Genomic DNA, 22,929 nt, shown 5'->3' with positions numbered 1-22,929 from the left:
CGCTTCCTCTGAGTCCACCGCATGACGCGGGGGCTCCACAGGCGTAGCCAGGTACGGTGGGGGGCCGCCTCAAAAATTTCAGCGATCAGTGGGCTCGCTCACAGGTGGATCCCTGGATCCTTCAAGTAGTATCTCAGGGGTACAAGCTGGAATTCGAGGCGTCTCCCCCCCGCCGTTTCCTCAAATCTGCCTTGCCGACAACTCCCTCAGGCAGGGAGGCTGTGCTAGAGGCAATTCACAAGCTGTATTCCCAGCAGGTGATAGTCAAGGTGCCCCTACTTCAACAAGGACGGGGTTACTATTCCACACTGTTTGTGGTACCGAAACCGGACGGTTCGGTGAGACCCATTTTAAATTTGAAATCCTTGAACACATACATAAAAAAATTCAAGTTCAAGATGGAATCGCTCAGGGCGGTTATTGCAAGCCTGGAGGAGGGGGATTACATGGTATCCCTGGACATCAAGGATGCTTACCTACATGACCCATTTACCATCCTCACCAGGAGTACCTCAGATTTGTGGTACAGGATTGCCATTACCAATTCCAAACACTGCCGTTTGGACTGTCCACGGCACGAGGGTCTTTACCAAGGTAATGGCAGAAATGATGATACTCCTTCGAAAAAAGGGAGTTTTAATTATCCCGTACTTGGACGATCTCCTTATAAAGGCGAGGTCCAAGGAGCAGTTGTTGGTCGGAGTAGCACTATCTCGGGAAGTGCTACAACAGCACGGATGGATTCTATACATTCCAAAGTCACAGCTGGTTCCTACCACACGCCTACTGTTCCTGGGGATGGTTCTGGACACAGAACAGAAAAAAGTGTTTCTTCCGCAGGAGAAAGCCAAGGAGCTGTCATCTCTAGTCAGAGACCTCCTGAAACCAAAACAGGTATCGGTGCATCACTGCACACGAGTCCTGGGAAAAATGGTAGCTTCTTACGAAGCAAAATTCCATTCGGCAGGTTCCATGCAAGAACCTTTCAGTGGGACCTCTTGGACAAGTGGTCGGGATCGCATCTTCAGATGCATCGGCTGATAACCCTGTCTCCAAGGACCAGGGTGTCTCTACTGTGGTGGCTGCAGAGTGCTCATCTTCTAGAGGGCCGCAGATTCGGCATACAGGACTGGGTCCTGGTAACCACGGATGCCAGCCTTCGAGGCTGGGGGGCAGTCACACAGGGAAGAAATTTCCAAGGACTTTGGTCAAGTCAGGAGTCGTCCCTACACATAAATATTCTGGAACTGAGGGCCATTTACAATGCCCTAAGTCTGGCAAGGCCTCTGCTTCAAAACCAGCCGGTACTGATCCAATCAGACAACATCACGGCAGTCGCCCATGTAAACCGACAGGGTGGCACAAGAAGCAGGATGGCGATGGCAGAAGCCACAAGGATTCTCCGATGGGCGGAAAATCACGTCTTAGCACTGTCAGCAGTGTTCATTCCGGGAGTGGACAACTGGGAAGCAGACTTCCTCAGCAGACACGACCTACACCCGGGAGAGTGGGGACTTCATCCAGAAGTCTTCCAACTGTTGGTAAACCGTTGGGAAAGGCCACAGGTGGACATGATGGCGTCCCGCCTAAACAAAAAACTAGATATTGCGCCAGGTCAAGGGACCCTCAGGCAATAGCTGTGGACGCTCTAGTGACACCGTGGGTGTACCAGTCGGTTTATGTATTCCCTCCTCTGCCTCGCATACCAAAGGTACTGAGAATAATAAGAAAACGAGGAGTAAGAACGATACTCGTGGTTCCGGATGGGCCAAGAAGAGCTTGGTATCCAGAACTTCAAGAAATGATATCAGAGGACCCATGGCCTCTACCGCTCAGACAGGATCTGCTACAGCAGGGGCCCTGTCTGTTCCAAGACTTACCGTGGCTGCGTTTGACGGCATGGCGGTTGAATTCCGGATCCTAAAGGAAAAGGGCATTCCGGAAGAAGTCATTCCTACGCTGATAAAAGCCAGGAAAGAAGTAACCGCAAACCATTATCACCGTATTTGGCGAAAATATGTTGCGTGGTGTGAGGCCAGGAAGGCCCCAACAGAGGAATTTCAGCTGGGTCGTTTTCTGCACTTCCTACAGTCAGGGGTGACTATGGGCCTAAAATTGGGTTCCATTAAGGTCCAGATTTCGGCTCTGTCGATTTTCTTCCAGAAAGAACTGGCTTCACTGTCTGGAGTTCAGACATTTGTAAAGGGAGTGCTACATATTCAGCCCCCTTTCTCTATCGTCCTAAGTGGATGCTGGGGTTCCTGAAAGGACCATGGGGAATAGCGGCTCCGCAGGAGACAGGGCACAAAAGTAAAGCTTTTACAGGTCAGGTGGTGTGTACTGGCTCCTCCCCCTATGACCCTCCTCCAGACTCCAGTTAGATTTTTGTGCCCGGCCGAGAAGGGTGCAATTCTAGGTGGCTCTCATAAAGAGCTGCTTAGAGAGTTTAGCTTAGGTTTTTTATTTTACAGTGATTCCTGCTGGCAACAGGATCACTGCAACGAGGGACAGAGGGGAGAAGAAGTGAACTCACCTGCGTGCAGGATGGATTGGCTTCTTGGCTACTGGACATGAAGCTCCAGAGGGACGATCACAGGTACAGCCTGGATGGTCACCGGAGCCACGCCGCCGGCCCCCTCACAGATGCTGAAGCAAGAAGAGGTCCAGAATCGGCGGCTGAAGACTCCTGCAGTCTTCTTAAGGTAGCGCACAGCACTGCAGCTGTGCGCCATTTTCCTCTCAGCACACTTCACACGGCAGTCACTGAGGGTGCAGGGCGCTGGGGGGGGGCGCCCTGGGAGGCAAATGTAAACCTTTAAAAAGGCTAAAAATACCTCACATATAGCCCCAGAGGCTATATGGAGATATTTACCCCTGCCTAAATGTACTAAATAGCGGGAGACGAGCCCGCCGGAAAAGGGGCGGGGCCTATCTCCTCAGCACACGGCGCCATTTTCTGTCACAGCTCCGCTGGTCAGGAAGGCTCCCAGGTCTCTCCCCTGCACTGCACTACAGAAACAGGGTATAACAGAGAGGGGGGGCAAAATAAATGGCAATATATTAATATAAAAGCAGCTATAAGGGAGCACTTAATCATAAGGCTATCCCTGTCATATATAGCGCTTTTTGGTGTGTGCTGGCAGACTCTCCCTCTGTCTCCCCAAAGGGCTAGTGGGTCCTGTCTTCGTATAGAGCATTCCCTGTGTGTCTGCTGTGTGTCGGTACGTGTGTGTCGACATGTATGAGGACGTTATTGGTGTGGAGGCGGAGCAATTGCCAAATATGAGGATGTCACCTTCTAGGGGGTCGACACCAGAATGGATGCCTTTATTTGTGGAATTACGGGATAGCGTCAACTCGCTTAAGCAGTCGTTTGCCGACATGAGGCGGCCGGACACTCACTTAGTGCCTGTCCAGGCGCCTCAAACACCGTCAGGGGCTGTAAAACGCCCCTTGCCTCAGTCGGTCGACACAGACCCAGACACAGGCACTGATTCCGGTAGTGAAGGTGACGAATCAACCGTATTTTCCAAAAGGGCCACACGTTATATGATTTTGGCAATAAAGGAGATGTTACATTTAGCTGATACTACAGGTACCACTAAACAGGGTATTATGTGGGGTGTGAAAAAACTACCAGTAGTTTTTACCGAATCAGAAGAATTAAATGACGTGTGTGATGAAGCGTGGGGTGCCCCGATAAAAAACTGCTAATTTCAAAGAAGTTATTGGCTTTATACCCTTTCCCGCCAGAGGTTAGGGAGCGCTGGGAAACACCTCCTAGGGTGGACAAAGCGCTAACACGCTTATCAAAACAAGTGGCGTTACCCTCTCCTGAGACGGCCGCACTTAAAGATCCATCAGATAGGAGGATGGAAAATATCCAAAAAGGTATATACACACATGCAGGTGTTATACTACGACCAGCTATTGCGACTGCCTGGATGTGCAGTGCTGGGGTAGTTTGGTCAGAGTCCCTGATCGAAAATATTGATACCCTGGACAGGGACAATATTTTACTGTCGTTAGAACAAATAAAGGATGCATTTCTTTATATGCGTGATGCACAGAGAGATATCTGCACACTGGCATCACGGGTAAGTGCTATGTCCATTTCGGCCAGAAGAGCTTTATGGACACGACAGTGGACAGGCGATGCGTAGAGGAGTTATTTGGGGTCGGTCTATCGGATTTGGTGGCCACGGCTACGGCCGGGAAATCCACCTTTCTACCTCAAGTCACTCCCCAACAGAAAAAGGCACCGACCTTTCAACCGCAGCCTTTTCGTTCCTTTAAAAATAAGAGAGCAAAGGGCTATTCATATCTGCCACGAGGCAGAGGACGAGGGAAGAGACAGCAACAGGCAGCTCCTTCCCAGGAACAGAAGCCCTCCCCGGCTTCTACAAAAGCCTCAGCATGACGCTGGGGCTTCGCAAGCGGACTCGGGGGCGGTAGGCGGTCGTCTCAAGAATTACAGCGCGCAGTGGGCTCACTCGCAGGTAAATCCCTGGATCCTGCAGATAATATCTCAGGGGTACAGGTTGAAATTAGAGACAGAGCCACCTCGCCGTTTCCTGAAGTCTGCTTTACCAACGTCCCCCTCAGAAAGGGAGACGGTTTTGGAAGCCATTCACAAGCTGTATTCTCAGCAGGTGATAGTCAAGGTACCTCTTCTACAACAAGGGAAGGGGTATTATTCCACTCTTTTTGTGGTACCGAAGCCGGATGGCTCGGTAAGGCCTATTCTAAATCTGAAGTCCTTGAACCTGTACATAAAGAAGTTCAAGTTCAAGATGGAGTCACTCAGAGCAGTGATAGCGAACCTGGAAGAAGGGGACTTTATGGTATCCTTGGACATCAAGGATGCGTATCTCCACGTTCCAATTACCCCTCACACCAGGGGTACCTCAGGTTCGTTGTACAAAACTGTCACTATCAGTTTCAGACGCTGCCGTTTGGTTTGTCCACGGCACCTCGGGTCTTTACAAAGGTAATGGCCGAGATAATATTTCTTCTTCGAAGAAAAGGCGTATTAATTATCCCATACTTGGACGATCTCCTAATAAGGGCAAGGTCCAGAGAACAGCTAGAGATGGGTTTAGCACTATCTCGAGAGGTGCTAAAGCAGCACGGATGGATTCTGAATATTCCAAAATCCCAATTAATGCCGACAACTCGTCTGCTGTTCCTGGGGATGATTCTGGACACAGTTCAGAAAAGGTTTTTCTTCCCGAAGAAAAAGCCAAGGAGTTATCTGACCTGGTCAGGAACCTCCTAAAACCAGGAAAGGTGTCTGTACATCAATGCACAAGAGTCCTGGGAAAAAATGGTAGCTTCTTACGAAGCAATCCCTTTCGGCAGATTCCATGCAAAGGGATCTGTTGGACAAATGGTCAGGGTCGCATCTTCAGATGCACCTGCGGATAACCCTGTCGCCGAGGACAAGGGTATCCCTTCTGTGGTGGTTGCAGGAGGCTCATCTATTGGAGGGCCGCAGATTCGGCATGCAGGATTGGATCCTGGTGACCACGGGTGCCAGCCAGAGAGGCTGGGGAGCAGTCACACAGGGAAGAAATTTCCAGGGAGTGTGGTCGAGCCTGAAAAAGTCTCTTCACATAAGCATTCTGGAACTAAGAGCAATCTACAATGCTCTAAGCCAGGCGGAACCTCTGCTTCAAGGAAGACCGGTGTTGATCCAGTCGGACAACATCACGGCAGTCGCCCATGTAAACAGACAGGGCGGCACAAGAAGCAGGAGGGCAATAGCAGAAGCTGCCAGGATCCTTCGCTGGGCGGAGAATCACGTGATAGCACTGTCAGCAGTATTCATCCCGGGCGTGGACAACTGGGAAGCAGACTTCCTCAGCAGACACGACCTTCACCCGGGAGAGTGGAGACTTCATCCAGAAGTTTTCCACATGCTATTAAACCGTTGGGTAAAACCAATGGTGGACATGATGGCGTCTCGCCTCAACAAAACACTGGACAGGTATTGCGCCAGGTCAAGAGATCCGCAGGCAATAGCTGTGGACGCGCTGGTAACACCTTGGGTGTACCAGTCGGTATATGTGTTTCCTCCTCTGCCTCTCATACCAAAGGTATTGAGGATTATACGGCAAAGTGGAGTAAGACTAGTGGCTCCGGATTGGCCAAGAAGGACTTGGTACCCGGAACTTCAAGAGATGGTCACGGACGATCCGTGGCCTCTACTTCTGAGAAGGGACCTGCTTCAGCAGGGTACTTGTCTTTTTCAAGACTTACCGCGGCTGCGTTTGACGGCATGGCGTTTGAATGCCAGATCCTAAAAGGAAAAGGCATTCCAGAAGAAGTCATTCCTACCTTGATAAAGGCAAGGAAGGAAGTCACCGCGAAGCATTATCGCCGTATTTGGCGAAAATGTTGCGTGGTGCGAGCAGCGGAGTGCTCCGATGGAGGAATTTCAACTGGGTCGTTTTCCTACATTTCCTGCAATCAGGATTGTCTATGGGTCTCAAATTGGGATCTATTAAGGTTCAAATTTCGGCCCTATCAATATTCTTCCAAAAAGAATTGGCCTCAGTCCCTGAGGTCCAGATTTTTATCAAAGGAGTACTGCATATACAGCCTCCTGTGGTGCCTAAGGTGGCACCGTGGGATCTAAATGTAGTTTTAGATTTCCTCAAATCAAATTGGTTTGAACCACTAAAGAAGGTGGATTTGAAATATCTCACATGGAAAGTGACTATGTTACTGGCCCTGGCTTCGGCCGGGAGAGTATCTGAACTGGCGGCTTTGTTTTATAAAAGCCCTTATTTAATTTTCCATTCGACATAGGGCAGAGCTGCGGACGCGTCCGCATTTTCTCCCTAAGGTGGTATCAGCGTTTCACCTGAACCAGCCTATTGTAGTGCCTGCGGCTACAGACGACTTGAAGGACTCCAAGTTGTTGGACGTTGTCAGAGCCTTAAAAATATACATTTAAAGGACGGCTGGAGTCAGAAAATCTGACTCGCTGTTTATACTGTATGCACCCAACAAGTTGGGTGCACCTGCTTCTAAGCAGTCGATTGCTCGTTGGATTTGTAACAAAATTCAACTTGTACATTCTGTGGCAGGCCTGCCACAGCCTAAATCTGTTAAGGCCCATTCCGCAAGGAAGGTGGGCTCATCTTGGGCGGCTGCCCGAGGGGTCTCGGCATTACTACTCTGCCGAGCAGCTACGTGGTCAGGGGAGAACACGTTTGTAAATTTTTACAAATTTGATACCCTGGCAAAGGAGGACCTGGAGTTCTCTCATTCGGTGCTGCAGAGTCATCCGCACTCTCCCGCCCGTTTGGGAGCTTTGGTATAATCCCCATGGTCCTTTCAGGAACCCCAGCATCCACTTAGGACGATAGAGAAAATAAGAATTTACTTACCGATAATTCTATTTCTCGGAGTCCGTAGTGGATGCTGGGCGCCCATCCCAAGTGCGGATTATCTGCAATACTTGTACATAGTTATTGTTAACTAATTCGGGTTATTGTTTAGGAAGCCATCTTTCAGAGGCTCCTCTGTTATCATACTGTTAACTGGGTTTAGATCACAAGTTGTACGGTGTGATTGGTGTGGCTGGTATGAGTCTTACCCGGGATTCAAAATCCTCCCTTATTGTGTACGCTCGTCCGGGCACAGTACCTAACTGGAGTCTGGAGGAGGGTCATAGGGGGAGGAGCCAGTACACACCACCTGACCTGTAAAAGCTTTACTTTTGTGCCCTGTCTCCTGCGGAGCCGCTATTCCCCATGGTCCTTTCAGGAACCCCAGCATCCACTACGGACTCCGAGAAATAGAATTATCGGTAAGTAAATTCTTATTTTTGTGCCTCCTGTGGCACCTTGGGATCTCAACGTGGTGTTGAGTTTCTTAAAATCACATTGGTTTGAGCCACTTAAAACTGTGGATTTGAAATATCTCACGTGGAAAGTGGTCATGTTATTGGCCTTGGCTTCGGCCAGGCGTGTGTCAGAATTGGCGGCTTTGTCATGTAAAAGCCGTTATCTGATTTTCCATATGGATAGGGCAGAATTGAGGACTCGTCCCCAGTTTCTCCCTAAGGTGGTATCAGCTTTTCACTTGAACCAACCTATTGTAGTGCCTGCGGCTACTAGGGACTTGGAAGATTCCAAGTTACTGGACGTAGTCAGGGCCTTAAAAATTTATATTTCCAGGACGGCTGGAGTCAGGAAAACTGACTCGCTTTTTATCCTGTAGGCACCCAACAAAATAGGTGCTCCTGCTTCTAAGCAGACTATTTGCTCGCTGAATTTGTAGCACAATTCAGCTGGAGCATTCTGCGGCTGGATTGCCGCATCCTAAATCAGTAAAAGCCCATTCCACGAGGAAAGTGGGCTCATCTTGGGCGGCTGCCCGAGGGGTCTCGGCTTTACAATTTTGCCGAGCTGCAACTTGGTCAGGGGCAAACACGTTTGCTAAATTCTACAAAATTGATACCCTGGCTGAGGAGGACCTTGAGTTCTCTCATTCGGTGCTGCAGAGTCATCCGCACTCTCCCGCCCGTTTGGGAGCTTTGGTATAATCCCCATGGTCCTTACGGAGTTCCCAGCATCCACTAGGACGTCAGAGAAAATAAGATTTTACTCACCGGTAAATCTATTTCTCGTAGTCCGTAGTGGATGCTGGGCGCCCATCCCAAGTGCGGATTGTCCGCAATACTTGTATGTAGTTATTGCCTAACTAAGGGTTATTGTTGAGCCATCTGTTGAGAGGCTCAGTTATATTTCATACTGTTAACTGGGTGTAGTATCACGAGTTATACGGTGTGATTGGTGTGGCTGGTATGAGTCTTACCCGGGATTCAAAATCCTTCCTTATTGTGTCAGCTCTTCCGGGCACAGTATCCTAACTGAGGTCTGGAGGAGGGTCATAGTGGGAGGAGCCAGTGCACACCAGATAGTACCTAATCTTTCTTTTAGAGTGCCCAGTCTCCTGCGGAGCCCGTCTATTCCCCATGGTCCTTACGGAGTTCCCAGCATCCACTACGGACTACGAGAAATAGATTTACCGGTGAGTAAAATCTTATTATTACCACATCTTCACGGCATCACTTTTTGGGTGACCCCGTAAGAAGGTGGACGTCTTATCTCTTTTCTGGGACCATCTTAATCACCTAGTTTCCCCTCTACACAGTGGAAAGAACTTTAGTGCTCATACAGGATTACACTATTGTATTTTGTTTCTCTTTTTTTCATGTATACTATGGCATCGCTATGAGGATCGTTTAAAACAAGGGGACATTTGGAGCTCAGAAAGTGAGACTGTATTTTTCTGTTACATATTGTCTTTGTAGGTTGGTGACCTATTTGTACTGTCTACTGCTGCTCCATTTTGCAGCGCCTTAGGAAGATTTTTTTATTTTTTATTTTTACTGTCGCACCTCTACATTGCCTATAGTACCATCAATGTCTTCTTTGAAAGATCTGACAGACAGAAAAGTTTGACCCTGTCTTAAATCTGCTTTTTCCCTTTCCGGGGCAATGGGTGGCCCCGGCTGTTGCAGGCTGAGTGGATGCATTAGTGGACAGTCTCTCAGTGAACGCCACGAGAGAACAGCTATCCCATATAACAAATATAAGGCAAACAGCTGCTCATTTGGAAGAAGCGGCCTTAGACACAGGCCTACTAGTTTCACAAGCTTCAGCTACCTCAGTACTAGCCCCCCAAGCAGTGTGGCTACGACCCTGAAAGGTGGATTCAGAATCTAAAAGGGCATTGGAATCCCTGCCCCTTGCTGGAGATATTCTGTTAGTCAAAAGCTTAACCGTTTGGTGCACAATCCTTATCCAACCACCTGCGCCCCATGTCAATTCTGTGGAACCTGTGGACCTCGAAGAAACAGTGTTAACCATGATAAGTCTACCATAACTCTTGTTATTTCTCTTCTCATGACATAACACAGCCCTGTCACATGTAGACCTGTCCTCACATACTGAGCCACGTAAACATATGTGTCATTTCGCCCCCACTTCCCCCCTCAAGATTTAGGAGGTGCCAATGTACTGGGTCCGTGTCAGAACGGAGATAATCCCCTTTTCGGATGCTCATACTTCTCACTCCCCATAGTCCTTCTCCATCTGCAACCAGGGCCCTCCTCTACCCCCTGTACCCAGCTCCAGCCCATACAGTGTATGGCTAGTTATTGTGGGACCAGCCCTTTGCCTTTCTGACCTACTACTTCATATGTTCCTCCCCTCGTCGCTCTCAGCTCCCCCTTCGTACTTTCCCTCATCCCTGCCTCACAGCAACTCCAAATAGCAGCAATAATAGGAATTTAGGGGCAGATGTATTAACCTGTAGAAGGCATAAGGAAGTGATAAACCAGTGATATGTGCAAGGTGATATAGGCACCAACAAATCAGATCCTAACTGTTAATATACATATTGGAACTGATTGGCTGGTGCCTTTATCACCTTGCACATATCACTGGTTTATCACTTCCTTATGCCTTTTTCAGGTTAATACATCTGCCCCTTAATACCTACCGGTAATTCCTTTTCTCGTAGTCCGTAGAGGATACTGGTAATTGAAGATTACCATATTGTATGGATTGGGTCCATTGGAGCCTGGCACTTTAAGAGAAATTAATAGTGTGTGCTGGCTCCTCTCCTCTATGCAGCTCCTGCAGACTCAGTCTAGGAAAACTGTGCCCGAGGAGACGGACATACTTTGAGAGAAGGATATAACACAACTGCGGTGAGGTAACGAACCAACACACAACAATAACAGAGATAGCAGAGCTAACCAGAACAGAGGAAAGCAACGCTAACCAGAAGAAGGATAGCAACGCTAACCAAACATAGAACAGGGAAAGCAACAGCAAACCCAACCAAGAACACTTACAACCAGGTAAGCAGGAAACGAAGCACTGAGGCGGGCGCCTAGTATCCACTACAGACTACGAGAAAAGGAATTACCGGTAGGTATTAAATTCCCCTTTTCTCTAACGTCCAAGTGGATACTGGGAATTGAAGATTACCATGGGGACATCCCAAAGCTCCCAGAATGGGTGGGAGAGTGCTGAAATCCCTGCAAAACCGCCTGACCAAACTGATGGTCATCCTTGGCCAAGGTTTCAAACCTGTAGAACTTAACGAACGTGTTCGAACCAGACTAAGTAGTTTCCCGGCACAACTGTAAGGCCGAGACACCCGGGCAGCCACCCAGGAAGAACCCACCGACCTTGTGGAATGGGCCTGAATAGAACTCGGCAGTGGCAGAGCTGCTGAAGTATAGGCTTGTTGAATAGTAAATTTGAGCCAACGAGCAATGGACAGCTTGGAGGCAGGGCAATCAATTTTTATAGCATCATAAAGGACGAAAGGCGAGTCAGACTTCCTGTGGCGAGCAGTCCTTTTGATGTAAATCCTCAAAACCCTCACTACCATCCAGGGACTTTGGAGCAACAGAAGTGTTGGATAATATTGGAACTACAATTGGTTGATTTACGTGAAATGCCAACACTACTTTTGGTAAAAACTGTGGGCAAATTCTGAGCTCCGCCCTATCCTCATGAAATATTAAGTACGGGCTCTTACAGAAAAAGGTCCCCAGTTATTTCTGGAAGAAGATAGAGAGAGCCGAAATCTGAACTATGATGGAGTCTAAACGTAGGCCCTTATCCCCTCCTGCTTGAAGGGACAGTAGGAAACGGGCCAGACGAAATTCCACAGGGGAATATTTTCTACCCTCGTACCAAGAAACATATTTCTTCCAAATAGGGTGGTAATGTTTGGATGTAACCACCTTACGGGCCTGGATCATAAATGAAATAACCTTGGATGGGAGACCCTTTCTGGTTAAAATCTCTCTCTCAACTACCAAGCCATCAAACATAGCCGCTATAAGTCTGGATAGACAAACGGTCCTTGTTGAAGAAGGTCCTTGAGTAGCAGCAGAGGCCAAGGATCCTCCAGAGACAAGGTCAGGAGGTACGCATACCAGGCCCGTCGAAGCCAATCTGGGGCAATTAGAATTGCCTGAACTCTTTCCTTTTTGAGTATTTTTAGAACTCTTGGAATGAGAGGAATTGGAGGAAACAGGTTCACAAACTGGTAAGTCCACTGTGACGTCAGAGCGTCCACCGCTATTGCCTGCGGGTCCCTCGTTCTGGAACAGTAATGATGGAGCTTCTTGTTGAGACGAGAAGCCATCAGGTCTATTTGCGGACAGTCCCATTGGTGAATCAGTTGTTGAAACACCTGAGGGTGAAGGACCCATTCCCCCGGATGGAGGTCGTGCCTGCTTAGGAAGTCCGCTTCTCAGTTGTCCACTCCTGGGATGTATATGGCTGAGATGGCCCTTGCGTTGGCTTCCGCCCAGAGGAGTATCCTTGATACCTCTCACATTGCGGCCCTGCTTCCTGTTCCTCCCTGTCGGTTGATGTACGCCACTGCCATGGCGTTGTCCAACTGCACCTGGATGGCCTGATTCCGAAGGAAGTATGAGGCTTGTAGGAGAGCATTGTAAATTGCCTTGAGTTCCAGGATGTTGATTGGAAGTGCAGATTCCTAACACGACCATTTCCCCTGGAACTGTGCCCCTTGGGTCACAGCCCCCCAACCCTGGAGGCTGGCATCCGTTGTTAACAGAGTCCAAGACTGGGTATTGAAACTCCGACCCTCCACAAGATATGAGGCTTGTAGGTACCATAGTAGGCAAATCCTTGCGTCCGGCAACAGGGTTATATTCTGATGCATGTGCAGGCTAGACCCCGACCATTTGTCCAACAGATCCAGTTGAAATGGTCGTGCATGGAACCTGCCATATTGTATTGCCTCGTAGGAGGCTACCATCTGTAGGCTCCAACAATTACAGCACATTCATCTACGGAGATACAGTAACTGGTGGAGCAGCAGATGGGCCGAGGTGACACGGGCATACACCTGTATTACAATATTCTCCAACAACATACGCAAATCAAGGGGATGCAGTTGATATGCCGGCGGTTGAGATCCCGGCGGTCAGGATACAGACACTGGAATCCAGACCGCTGACAATGCGCCAGCCGAAATGCCGGCTAACGGGCTATACCCACTCGTGGGTGTCCACGACACCCATAGAGTGGAAATAGAACCTGTGGCGAATGCAGCGAGCCACCGAACCCGCTACGTTGCGCTCCCCCCCAACCCGGCATTCTGGCGGCTGGGATCTCGGGGTCGGTATGATGACCTGCGAGATCTCGGCCACCGACATATCAGCCCCGACCCCATTTCAAGCTTGTTTCAATTTATCAATACATTAGGGATGTGAAAACACAGACTCATAAAATAAAAATAGAACACTTACTTTCCAGTCCTACTGATTTCATCCATTGATCTATGCTGTCTTTTCTCTGATCCTCAGGAGCGGCTGATATGTAGGTGATGAAAGCAGCCGCCAGCTGGGCTCTCTTTGGCAATGTACTCAATTCTTCTGCTATCTCCTCCACCTGGGAAAAAAAAACAAAAAAAACATAACTACTTGTGACCTGCACGGTTCAACTCTGACTAATGTCAGTCTGTGGCTGTCCAGTTATATTACAGAAGGAAGACACTGCACCTTATAATGTAACATGCAATCAAAGACTTGTTGTGAAGGAGATCATCTTACTATGTCACATAGTACACCTTACACGCATTCACTATACAGCATCAGTCATGTCTGTGCTTCCTAACAATTACTGTAGACAGCAGGGCCGCCATCAAGGGGGTGCCCTGTATACAGTTGTCCCGGGCCCGGCCACTCTGACAGAGCCCACACACAGCCAGCTGCACACACAGCCAGCTGGGGATATTCCCGGCGGCAGCCGGCGCTGCAGACAGTAAGTCACAGTGACTCCCTGTCTACAGCAGCGGTGGCCAGCAAGCGGCTCGATTCGCTCCCGGACACCGTTGCCCGGCGCGCACTGACCTCTCCAGCGGCAGTGACATCTTAAATTCGGTGCCGGCCGTGAGCCAATCAGAGCTCGCGGACCGGCAGCTGAGGCTCCTGATCTTCAATTCGCCGCCGCTGGAGACGGAGGGGTAGGAGAGGCACTCGCTGCGCTCTCCTCCCCTCACAGCAGAAGGTGAGAAGTGGAGGGGGAAGGGGAGGCACTGTGAGGGCATGTGTATCAGCACTGGGGGTATATCTGGCACTGTGGGAGGCATGGTGGGGGCATGTGTATCAGCACTAGGGGCATATCTGGCACTGTGGGAGGCACTGTGAGGACATGTATATCAGCACTGGAGGCGTATCTGGCACTGTGGGGATATATGTATCTGCACTGGGGGCATATCTGGCACTGGGGGGACATGTATACCTGGCACTGGGAGCATATCTGGCACTGTGGGGACATGTGTATCTGCCACTGGGGGCATATCTTGCACTCGGGGGACATGTGTATCTGGCACTGGGGGCATATCTGTGGGGGCATTTCTGTATCTGGCACTGGGGGCAATGTATATCTGACACAGTGATTCTTGTGCCTATTTTTTTCAGTCCAGGGCCCCACAATTTCTGGTGGCAGCCCTGGTAGACAGGCTGAGCTACATTATCACGTATATTGTTTCAGGCTGCCTCTTGTGTGTACACACAACCAGAACATTAAAAAAAATCCCACAATTAAGACAGATGGGAACAGCAGCTCTGTCTCCGTTATAGATCAACAACAGACCTACAACCAGGCGAGTGGCCTTTGCTGCAATCTAATTCCGAGCAACAGAGGTACAGACCTGCGCATTCCACCGCTTGTGCTCCCCGTCCAACTGACTTATCAGTAGTTCCGCAGACTCTATAATCTCTTGTGCTTTGGATAATTCAGCTTCAAGTTTAGCAGCTTCAGTTGTCCGGGACTGAAACCTGCACAACAAAGGACCATTCATCAACAAAACATTTTCCACACATTGACAGGATCTGCTTTTAATTCACTCTATAGTAAATTTATTAAGATTATTATACAAAGTATTTGTAGGACTCCTAGTAACTCAGTCATGTCACTACTACAACACACTCTGATTTATCTGCCTAGTAATTTACCCCTTTAGGAAGATTTCTGTTGCCCTTGAATACAACAGGCTAGCTTACAGTAATGCTGGGTACACACCTAAAGCCGGCATACACACTGCCCGATCCGTCAGGGACTGACATCATGAACTGGGCGGGCATTTACACACGCCCACCCAGTTCAGCTGTCAGTCACCGCCGGCTGCTGCAGCTTGTGTACGGGCGGTCGGCTCACCGTCCGTACACACACACCGACGTGCCAATATATCTAACGATATATTGGGCGTCAGCTGTGCAGCAGGGCCGATGCGATATCTCTGTGAACGATGGAGTTCACAGACATATCACCCGTACACACTGGCCGACGGACCCGCTATATATCGGCCGTTCAAGAGAACGGCCGATATATCGGCCAGTGTGTACTCACCTTAAGTCGATGCATTGGATACAATCAAATCTACACTATGCAGAAAATTTGTTGTATAAGATAAAAATAAGTAGGAGAAACTAACGCCCCAGAACTGTTGTATGTATCTAAGAGAAAACAGAAATAAGGATAAATAAAGAGCTATAAAATACTGTAGGTACATCGCCTGGAGACTTTGGGGTCTGAAGGTGGAGTTTCCCTTAATAAATCTATGGATATAATTTGATAGCACCACCGGCCACACTGCTATTGGAACAGTGTGCAAATCTAGCACAGACAACAGCACCCACCTATGGGTGTCCAAATGCTTCAGTCTTTATCAGGGTACACTGTACATGCATCTCTTTATCACTACTGTTTTATGTTTTTCAATACACTGGACTTAAAATCCTAATTCATAAACCATGGAATTGCCTATTTATATTTATCATGAGGGGTTTCTGGTTTGGAACCTTCCCCCATCTGAGGCTTTCCTGGTGCTTCACATAAACTGGAAATAAAATCAGATCCTCAGTGAGGCTGCATGTGGCAGATCAGTAGCTGTGAGGGAAGTAGCGCGGCCCGGGAGGGTGAGAAGAAACCGATATGGCAGGGAGAGATGAGGAAATAAAGAATAAAATGATACAGTAGGTGGAAGATTACAATATTTATTTATTAACAGTCTCTTTATATAGTGCAGCATATTCAGTTGCACTTTACAATCGGAAAGCACAGTGATGGAACAAAACTGGGTAATAACAGAGACAGAGGTGGGAATGCCCTGCTCGCAAGCTTACAATCTATAGCAATAGAAGATATTCAACTCTACTTTTGTTTTACCAATACCCTGTCCCTCCTCTCAGCTGTCTCTCTCACCCCTGGCATGAAGCCTTCTCCTTCTGGACCCTATCCTCTGTCCTGCATTTCCCCCTTTTCTCGGATCCTCAAACTGGTCTGTCAACCATGAGCCTCTCCTCTATTCCCTTACTTATTTAAAATCAAACAAGAACAATAATACAGTTTTTTCATTATTATTATTATTCAGTACTTATACGACAAAACAAGGGTACCGTAACACCTTACAAAGAGGGTCATTCAGACCCGGTCACTAATGCGGCCCGCAGCGCAGTTTGCCGGAATGCACAGTGGCCGCACGGACATACACTTGATGGATGCGACCGCAATGTGAATGACTGCGGCAGGTGTTGCAAGAGCGGCGTTGAGGGGGACGAACGGGGACGGGCCCCAGCATCTCTGCTGGGCGGCCCCCAGCATGTGCACAGATGAACGCAGATCTGGCTGCGTATGCAGCCATCTGCACTCATCTCTGAATAACCCCCAAAGTACATAAGCATAAATAGTACAAAGAAAACAGAAGGAAAGTTTGAAAAACCAAAAGGCAAAAGACTGCAAACATTGCAGTACATGGGATATAGGATAAATAAAAGGAGATTTATGGTAGACTTACCATGGTTAAATCTCTTTCTGCGGGCACACTGGATTCCACAGGGAATACATCGGGGTGTAGAGATGGATCTTGATCCGAGGCACCAACAGGCTAAAGCTTTTGACTGTCCCAGGATGCATTGCGGGGCCTCCTCTATATAACCCCACCTCCGGGCACTGTGAGCTCAGTTTTAGTTAACCAGTCCAATGCAGAAGCAGGTAAAAGAGAAGGAGGCATACGTTAGTCACATAGAACCACGTTCTCACAACAGGATAAGGGACCAGCGGCTAATGCCATACAAACCCAAAAGAAGCTAAGTGCGCCAGGGTGGGCGTCCTGTGGAACCCAGTGTATCTCGCAGAAAAAGATTTAACCATGGTAAGTCTACCATAAATCTCCTTTTCTGCAGCGGGGTACACTGTGTTCCACAGGGAATACATTGGAGATGTCCTAAAGCAGTTCCTCAAGGGAGGGGACGCACCGTAGCGGGCACAAGAACCCGGCATCCAAAGGAAGCATCTTGGGAGGAGGAAGTATCAAAGGCATAGAACCTAATGAACGTGTTCACTGAGGACCACGTAGCCACCTTGCACAATTGTTCTGCAGACGCGCTACGGCGGGCCGCCCAAAATGGTCCAACAGACCGAGTAGAATGCGTCTTAATAGCAGCAGGAGCCGGTAGCCCAGCCTGTGCATAAGCTTGTGCAATCACCATTCTAATCCATCTGGCCAAGGTTTGCTTATTCCCAGGCCAGCCACGTTTGTGGAAACCAAAAAGTACAAAAAGGGTATCTGACCTCCTGATAGAGGCAGTCCTCTCCACATAAACACAGAAAGCCCTTACCACATCCAAAGACCGCTCTTTGTAGGACAAGTCAGAAGAGATGAAGGCTGGAAACACAATCTCTTGGTTAAGGTGAAAAAATGACACCACTTTAGGTAAGTAACCTGGGCGAGTTCTCAGAACTGCCCGGTCACAATGGAAAATCAGAAAGCGTGGACGACAGGACAAAGCGCCTAAGTCCGACACCCTCCTAGCTGAGGCAATAGCCAGCAGAAACAGGACCTTGGCTGTGAGCCATTTAAGGTTCACTGACTCAAGAGATTCAAATGGAGACTCTTGCTGGGCATTCAGGACAACAGGAGGGACATAGGGAGGCTGAATCGGCAGTACAACCCTGATTGAATGCATGAACGTCAGGAATTGACGCAATTTTCCTCTGAAACCACATCGACAAGGCAGATATGTGAACCTTGAGGGAGGATAGACGAAGTCCTAAATCCAGACCTTGTTGCAGAAAAACCAGAAGTCTGGAAGTACTAAACTTGTAAGCATCGTCATTCTTAGCAGCACACCAGGTGAAGTAAGAATTCCAGACCCTATAATAAATCCATGTACAAGCCAGTTTGCGGGCTTTTAGCATAGTTTGGATAACCGCTTCGGAGAATCCTTTGGCCCTCAGGAGTGAAGCTTCAACAGCTATGCCATCAAAGCCAGTCTGGCCAGGTCCAGGTGGACACAAGGGCCCTGCAGGTCTGAGAACCAATGCCGCTGGAGCGACAAGTAGTAGTATTCCTCCTTCTTGCTTGAACTTCCGTAGTACCCTGGGCAGGAGTGACACTGGAGGGAACACGTAGGGCAGACGAAAGTTCCATGGAATTGCCAGTGCGTCCACAAACGCTGCTTGAAAATCCCATGTCCTTGATCCGAAGACCGCAACCTTGTGATTGTGTCGAGACACCATCAGGTCTACATCTGGTAGGCCCCACTTGTCCACTAGGAGTTGAAAGACTTCTGGATGAAGCCTCCACTCTCCAGCATGTATGTCCTTACGACTGAGGAAATCAGCTTCCCAGTTGAAGGCCCCCGGAATGAACACTGCCAATATTGAGGGCAGATGGCATTCCGCCCAATAAAGGATTTTTGATACTTCCATCATTGCCATGCGGCTTTGAGTGTTGCCTTGATGATTTATGTAAGCCACCGTGGTGGTGTTGTCTGATTGTACTTGAACAGGCTTGATCTGTATCAGAGGCAGGGCAAGAGTCAAAGCATTGAACACTGCCCGCAATTCCAGAATGTTTATCGGGAGGAGAGATTCCTTCCTGGTCCACCGACCCTGGAGAGAGTGTTGCTCCAGCACCGCGCCCCAACCCCTCAGACTGGCATCCATAGTCAGGAGGACCCAGTTGGGAATCCAGAAATGACGGTCCCTGCTCAACTGTTGGTCCTGTAGCCACCAGCTGAGTGACAAATGAACTTCCGGAGTCAAGGAGATTATTTGAGACCTGATTCAATGAGACAGGCCATCCCACATGGAAATGATTAACCTCTGTAGAGGGCAGGAATGAAACGGAGCGTACTCCACCATGTCGAATGCCGACACCATGAGGCCCAGTACTTGCATCGCCAAGTGTATCGACACTCTTGGGCGAGAGAGGAAGCATCATATTCTGTCCTGAAGTTTCAGGACTTTCTCTAGAGACAGAAACAGTCTTTGGCTGTGTGTGTCCAGCAGTGACCCCAGGTGCACCATGCTCCGAGCAGGGACCAGAGAGGACTTCTTCCAGTTGATGAGCCACCCGTGGGCTTGCAGGAAATTTACCGTCCATTGTAGATGACTCAGAAGGACATCTTGGGAGTTCGCCAGAATCAGCAAGTCGTTCAGATACGGCAGGATCCTGATTCCCTGACGACGCAGATGAGCCGCCATCACGGCCATAACCTTGGTGAAGATCCGAGGGGCCGTGGCCAGCCCAAACGGCAGAGCCTGGAATTGATAATGAAGGTTGCCAATAGCAAACTGCAGATATTGCTGATGTGATATGGCAATAGGTATATGTAGATAGGCATCTTGCATATCCAGGGATGCCATATAATCTCTGGGTTCCATGGCCAGTACAATGGAGAGCATCGTTTCCATACGGAACTTGGACACTCTCACAAATTTGTTCAGTGATTTGAGGTTGAGTATAGGCCGGAAAGACCCATTCGGTTTCGGGACTAGAAACAGGGTCGAGTAGTATCCTCTGCCTCTCTTGGACTTGTACTGACACTACAACTCCTGTATCCAGTCAGGTGTAGAGATTGCGCCTTCAACAGGTTCGCAGGGACAACCGTTGTTCGTAACTGCCGAGGGGGATGTCTCTCGAAAGAAAAAAACAACAATGGAAAAGCGCTATTTAATCTGTAGTAGATTTTTATTATTTTAATACATTTTATCACATATCACTATATTTGATACCGGCCAGCATCAATCCTTATAAAAATACTTTTACAATTACTCCATATTCCTATTAAAACATTTCATTTACAATATTGTAATCATTATATTTACTAAAAAGCAACAAATACAAGAGCAGCTGCACCTAAAGTGCTATTGGCAACAAAGTCTCTTTATAGATATCTTCAGTGATACTTTGTACCACCTAGCTACCAGTACACTTGCTGGTTGTTCCACATAAGATCTGAATCATGCACTTCACAAGCTGTAAACAATTTGCACTCAGCTCTGTTAATTTCTATGGCACAGAGCATTCAGTACATCTGATAATTGCTCCACAGAACGTAGTGTTAGTAAACATCATGCACTTTCACACGCTGTTAAATGTCTATTATCTTATGTAGCTTTGTGCCTTTAGCACCTGTAATAATTGATCCACGGAAACGTAATGTTAGTATGTATCATGCACTTTACAAGCTGTTATCTCTTTATAGTTTGCACACAGCATGTAATTGCTTTAGTTAGTAACTTTTTCTCACCGCTCCTGGTATAAAGCAAACTGGTCATGCATAACTCTGCAGCCTTAGGGTGAAAAGTCCATATCTGCCATATGCAGTTTAATTACCAAGGTGTAGTTTAGGACCATTCAACATGCCTGTCAAATCACGGATATGGTATTGTCCCTCCCGGCTGGAGCTCTCCCCGGCAGCCTTATCTGGAGTCCGTGTAAGGTCGCATCTCACCACTTGCACTTCTCTCAGACAACAAAGTGAGCTGTGGGATACCGGCAAATATGTGATCTGTAGCTGTGTCCCGTGAGCTGGGAAATCGTACAGAGACGCGTTTCCCCGCCTTCAAAAGATCAGCGGCTTCCTCAGTGTAACATTCTCTCCCCTGCCACTCCTCCTTTTAAACATACTTTTTCGCGGCTCGCGCAGGCGCCGTGACGGTGCGTCACACACCTCTTTCTCATATTGGTCACCTGCGCATGATTACTTATTTCCTTACTGCTTATCCAGGACTCGTTTTCAGTCTATTTAGATCTATTTACCTATAACAGCATCACTGCGTACCCGTGAGACGATTTCTCGCACCCATGCGTCTGAAGTGGTCTTTAACCATACCTGTGTAAATTGCAGAAGTCGGCCTCTCACCCTGGGATGCCCCAGGAGGAGGCCTGCCCCGTCATGCAGCAGGCTTGTCTTGTTTGGAAGCAGGCATGACGGGCAGAGCAGGATTGTTTTGCTTTGGTCTTAGTGGTTTTAGGAGCACAAGCCTGCCTGACCTATTGCTTTCCCTTGAGGTCAAAAGGAACAAAAAGTGGTACTCTTTGCCTTCTGTGTAGAAGGATTAGTATTTGGGAGAAACGCAGTCTTAGCAGCCGCTAAGTCAGTCACAATCTTATTCAGATCCTCCCCAAACAAGATATCGCCCTTAAAAGGGAGTACAGTACCTCCAAGGTCTTTTTGGAGTCCAGGTCCACCGTCCATTACCTTAACCATAGAATTCAGTGAGCCCGGATGGACGTAGTCAACACCTTGGCCGCCATTAAACCTGCCTCCGAGGACGCATCCTGAATGTAATGGAAGGAGGTGGCAATATGAGACAGATATTGTCTGGTAGTGTCAGATATATCCTGAGGTAGCTCTTCCTCTAATGCCTGAACCCATGCTTCAATTCCTTTTGCAGCCCAGGAGGCTGCTATAGTGGGTCTATGTACAGCACCTGTAAGGGAGTAAATAGACTTCAGGCATCATTCGACACGCTTATCTGTCGGTTCCTTCAGTGAGGTGACAGTGGTGACAGGCAGAGTAGATGACACCACAAGACAGGTGACATGGGAATCCACCGGTGGTGGGTTTTCCCACTTGTTATACAACTCAGCGGAAAGAGGATAACGAGCTAGCATCTTTTTAGAGCGGGTGAATTTCTTTCCTGGAGAAGACCAGGGTTCCTGACATATGTCTACCAAATGGTCAGAATGTGGTAAGACTACTTTAGTTACCTTCTGACGTTTAAATTTATCAGGCTTCCTAGATGCAGTAGTGGGATCTACATCATCATCGATTTATAGAATCAGCTTAATAGCCTCCACTAGGTCAGGGACATTAACTTGCGTTGTAGTTTCCTAGTCAGAAGCGACTGTATCAGTGTCTGATGGATCAGTATACTCCACATCTTCATCAGAAGTATCATCTGAGATATTAGTGGATTGTGAGGAGGAGACGGCCCGCTTAGATTACCCCTTGACCGCAGTGGGACGTGGGGTAGGTTTTTGTCTAACCAAAAATTGATTCCGTTGTTTTATCTGGGTAGACAGAGTATCCGCTCAGGGCGGATTAACCATAGGGACAATATGTGCAAAGAGAGTTAGGAAAGCAATACCCAAAGGTATTCCCTGTACCCAGGCGCTAGATGGGTGGTTCCCCACAGCAGCTGTATAAGAAAGGGTTGGTCAGACCCCTAAAACAATAGATAAAACAAGTAAATACAGCGCTGGAATGGTCACATAAGCAAAAACAAGTAGTATAGGTAAAATCCTTATTTTAATAAAACATATATTAAAAAGTGGTCTGTAATAGTAGAGTATGTGTATCTAATTTGAACTTTCACATGATTTTCAAATATCAATCATGATAGGTGTTTTTCAAATGTCAATAAAGTCCTTGTAGAAGGTAAATGTTACGAGACCTGTTCCTATAATAGTCCCCTTGCATGTACGGACCCTTTGTCCTATCCGTGAGTTTATAGTTACCACCGGCGTCCCTTGAGGTAATTAGGCGAAACTGCGTCCGCAAATTTGCAGTTCCTCAGAGAATGGTAAATGTGGCTCCTCCACGGTACGTGTAGG

At 48.2% G+C, this 22,929-nt stretch overlaps 1 protein-coding gene across 3 annotated transcripts in view; it reads right to left on the bottom strand.

Annotated features, from left to right (window-relative positions):
* DYNC2H1 (dynein cytoplasmic 2 heavy chain 1) overlaps positions 1–22,929 on the bottom strand; it is a 1,021,614-nt gene that overhangs the window by 583,305 nt on the left and 415,380 nt on the right. For all 3 annotated transcript variants that reach the window (XM_063951545.1, XM_063951543.1, XM_063951544.1), the window contains exons 61-62: positions 14,731–14,857; positions 13,325–13,466 (exon numbers count right to left, since the gene is read on the bottom strand). In XM_063951545.1, the coding sequence (XP_063807615.1) occupies positions 13,325–13,466; positions 14,731–14,857 (269 nt within the window). The remainder of the gene's footprint in view (positions 1–13,324; positions 13,467–14,730; positions 14,858–22,929) is intronic.

Source organism: Pseudophryne corroboree, chromosome 2 (genome assembly GCF_028390025.1).
Source record: "Pseudophryne corroboree isolate aPseCor3 chromosome 2, aPseCor3.hap2, whole genome shotgun sequence".
NCBI lineage: Eukaryota > Metazoa > Chordata > Amphibia > Anura > Myobatrachidae > Pseudophryne > Pseudophryne corroboree.
This window is presented reverse-complemented; position numbering and strand designations above follow the sequence as displayed.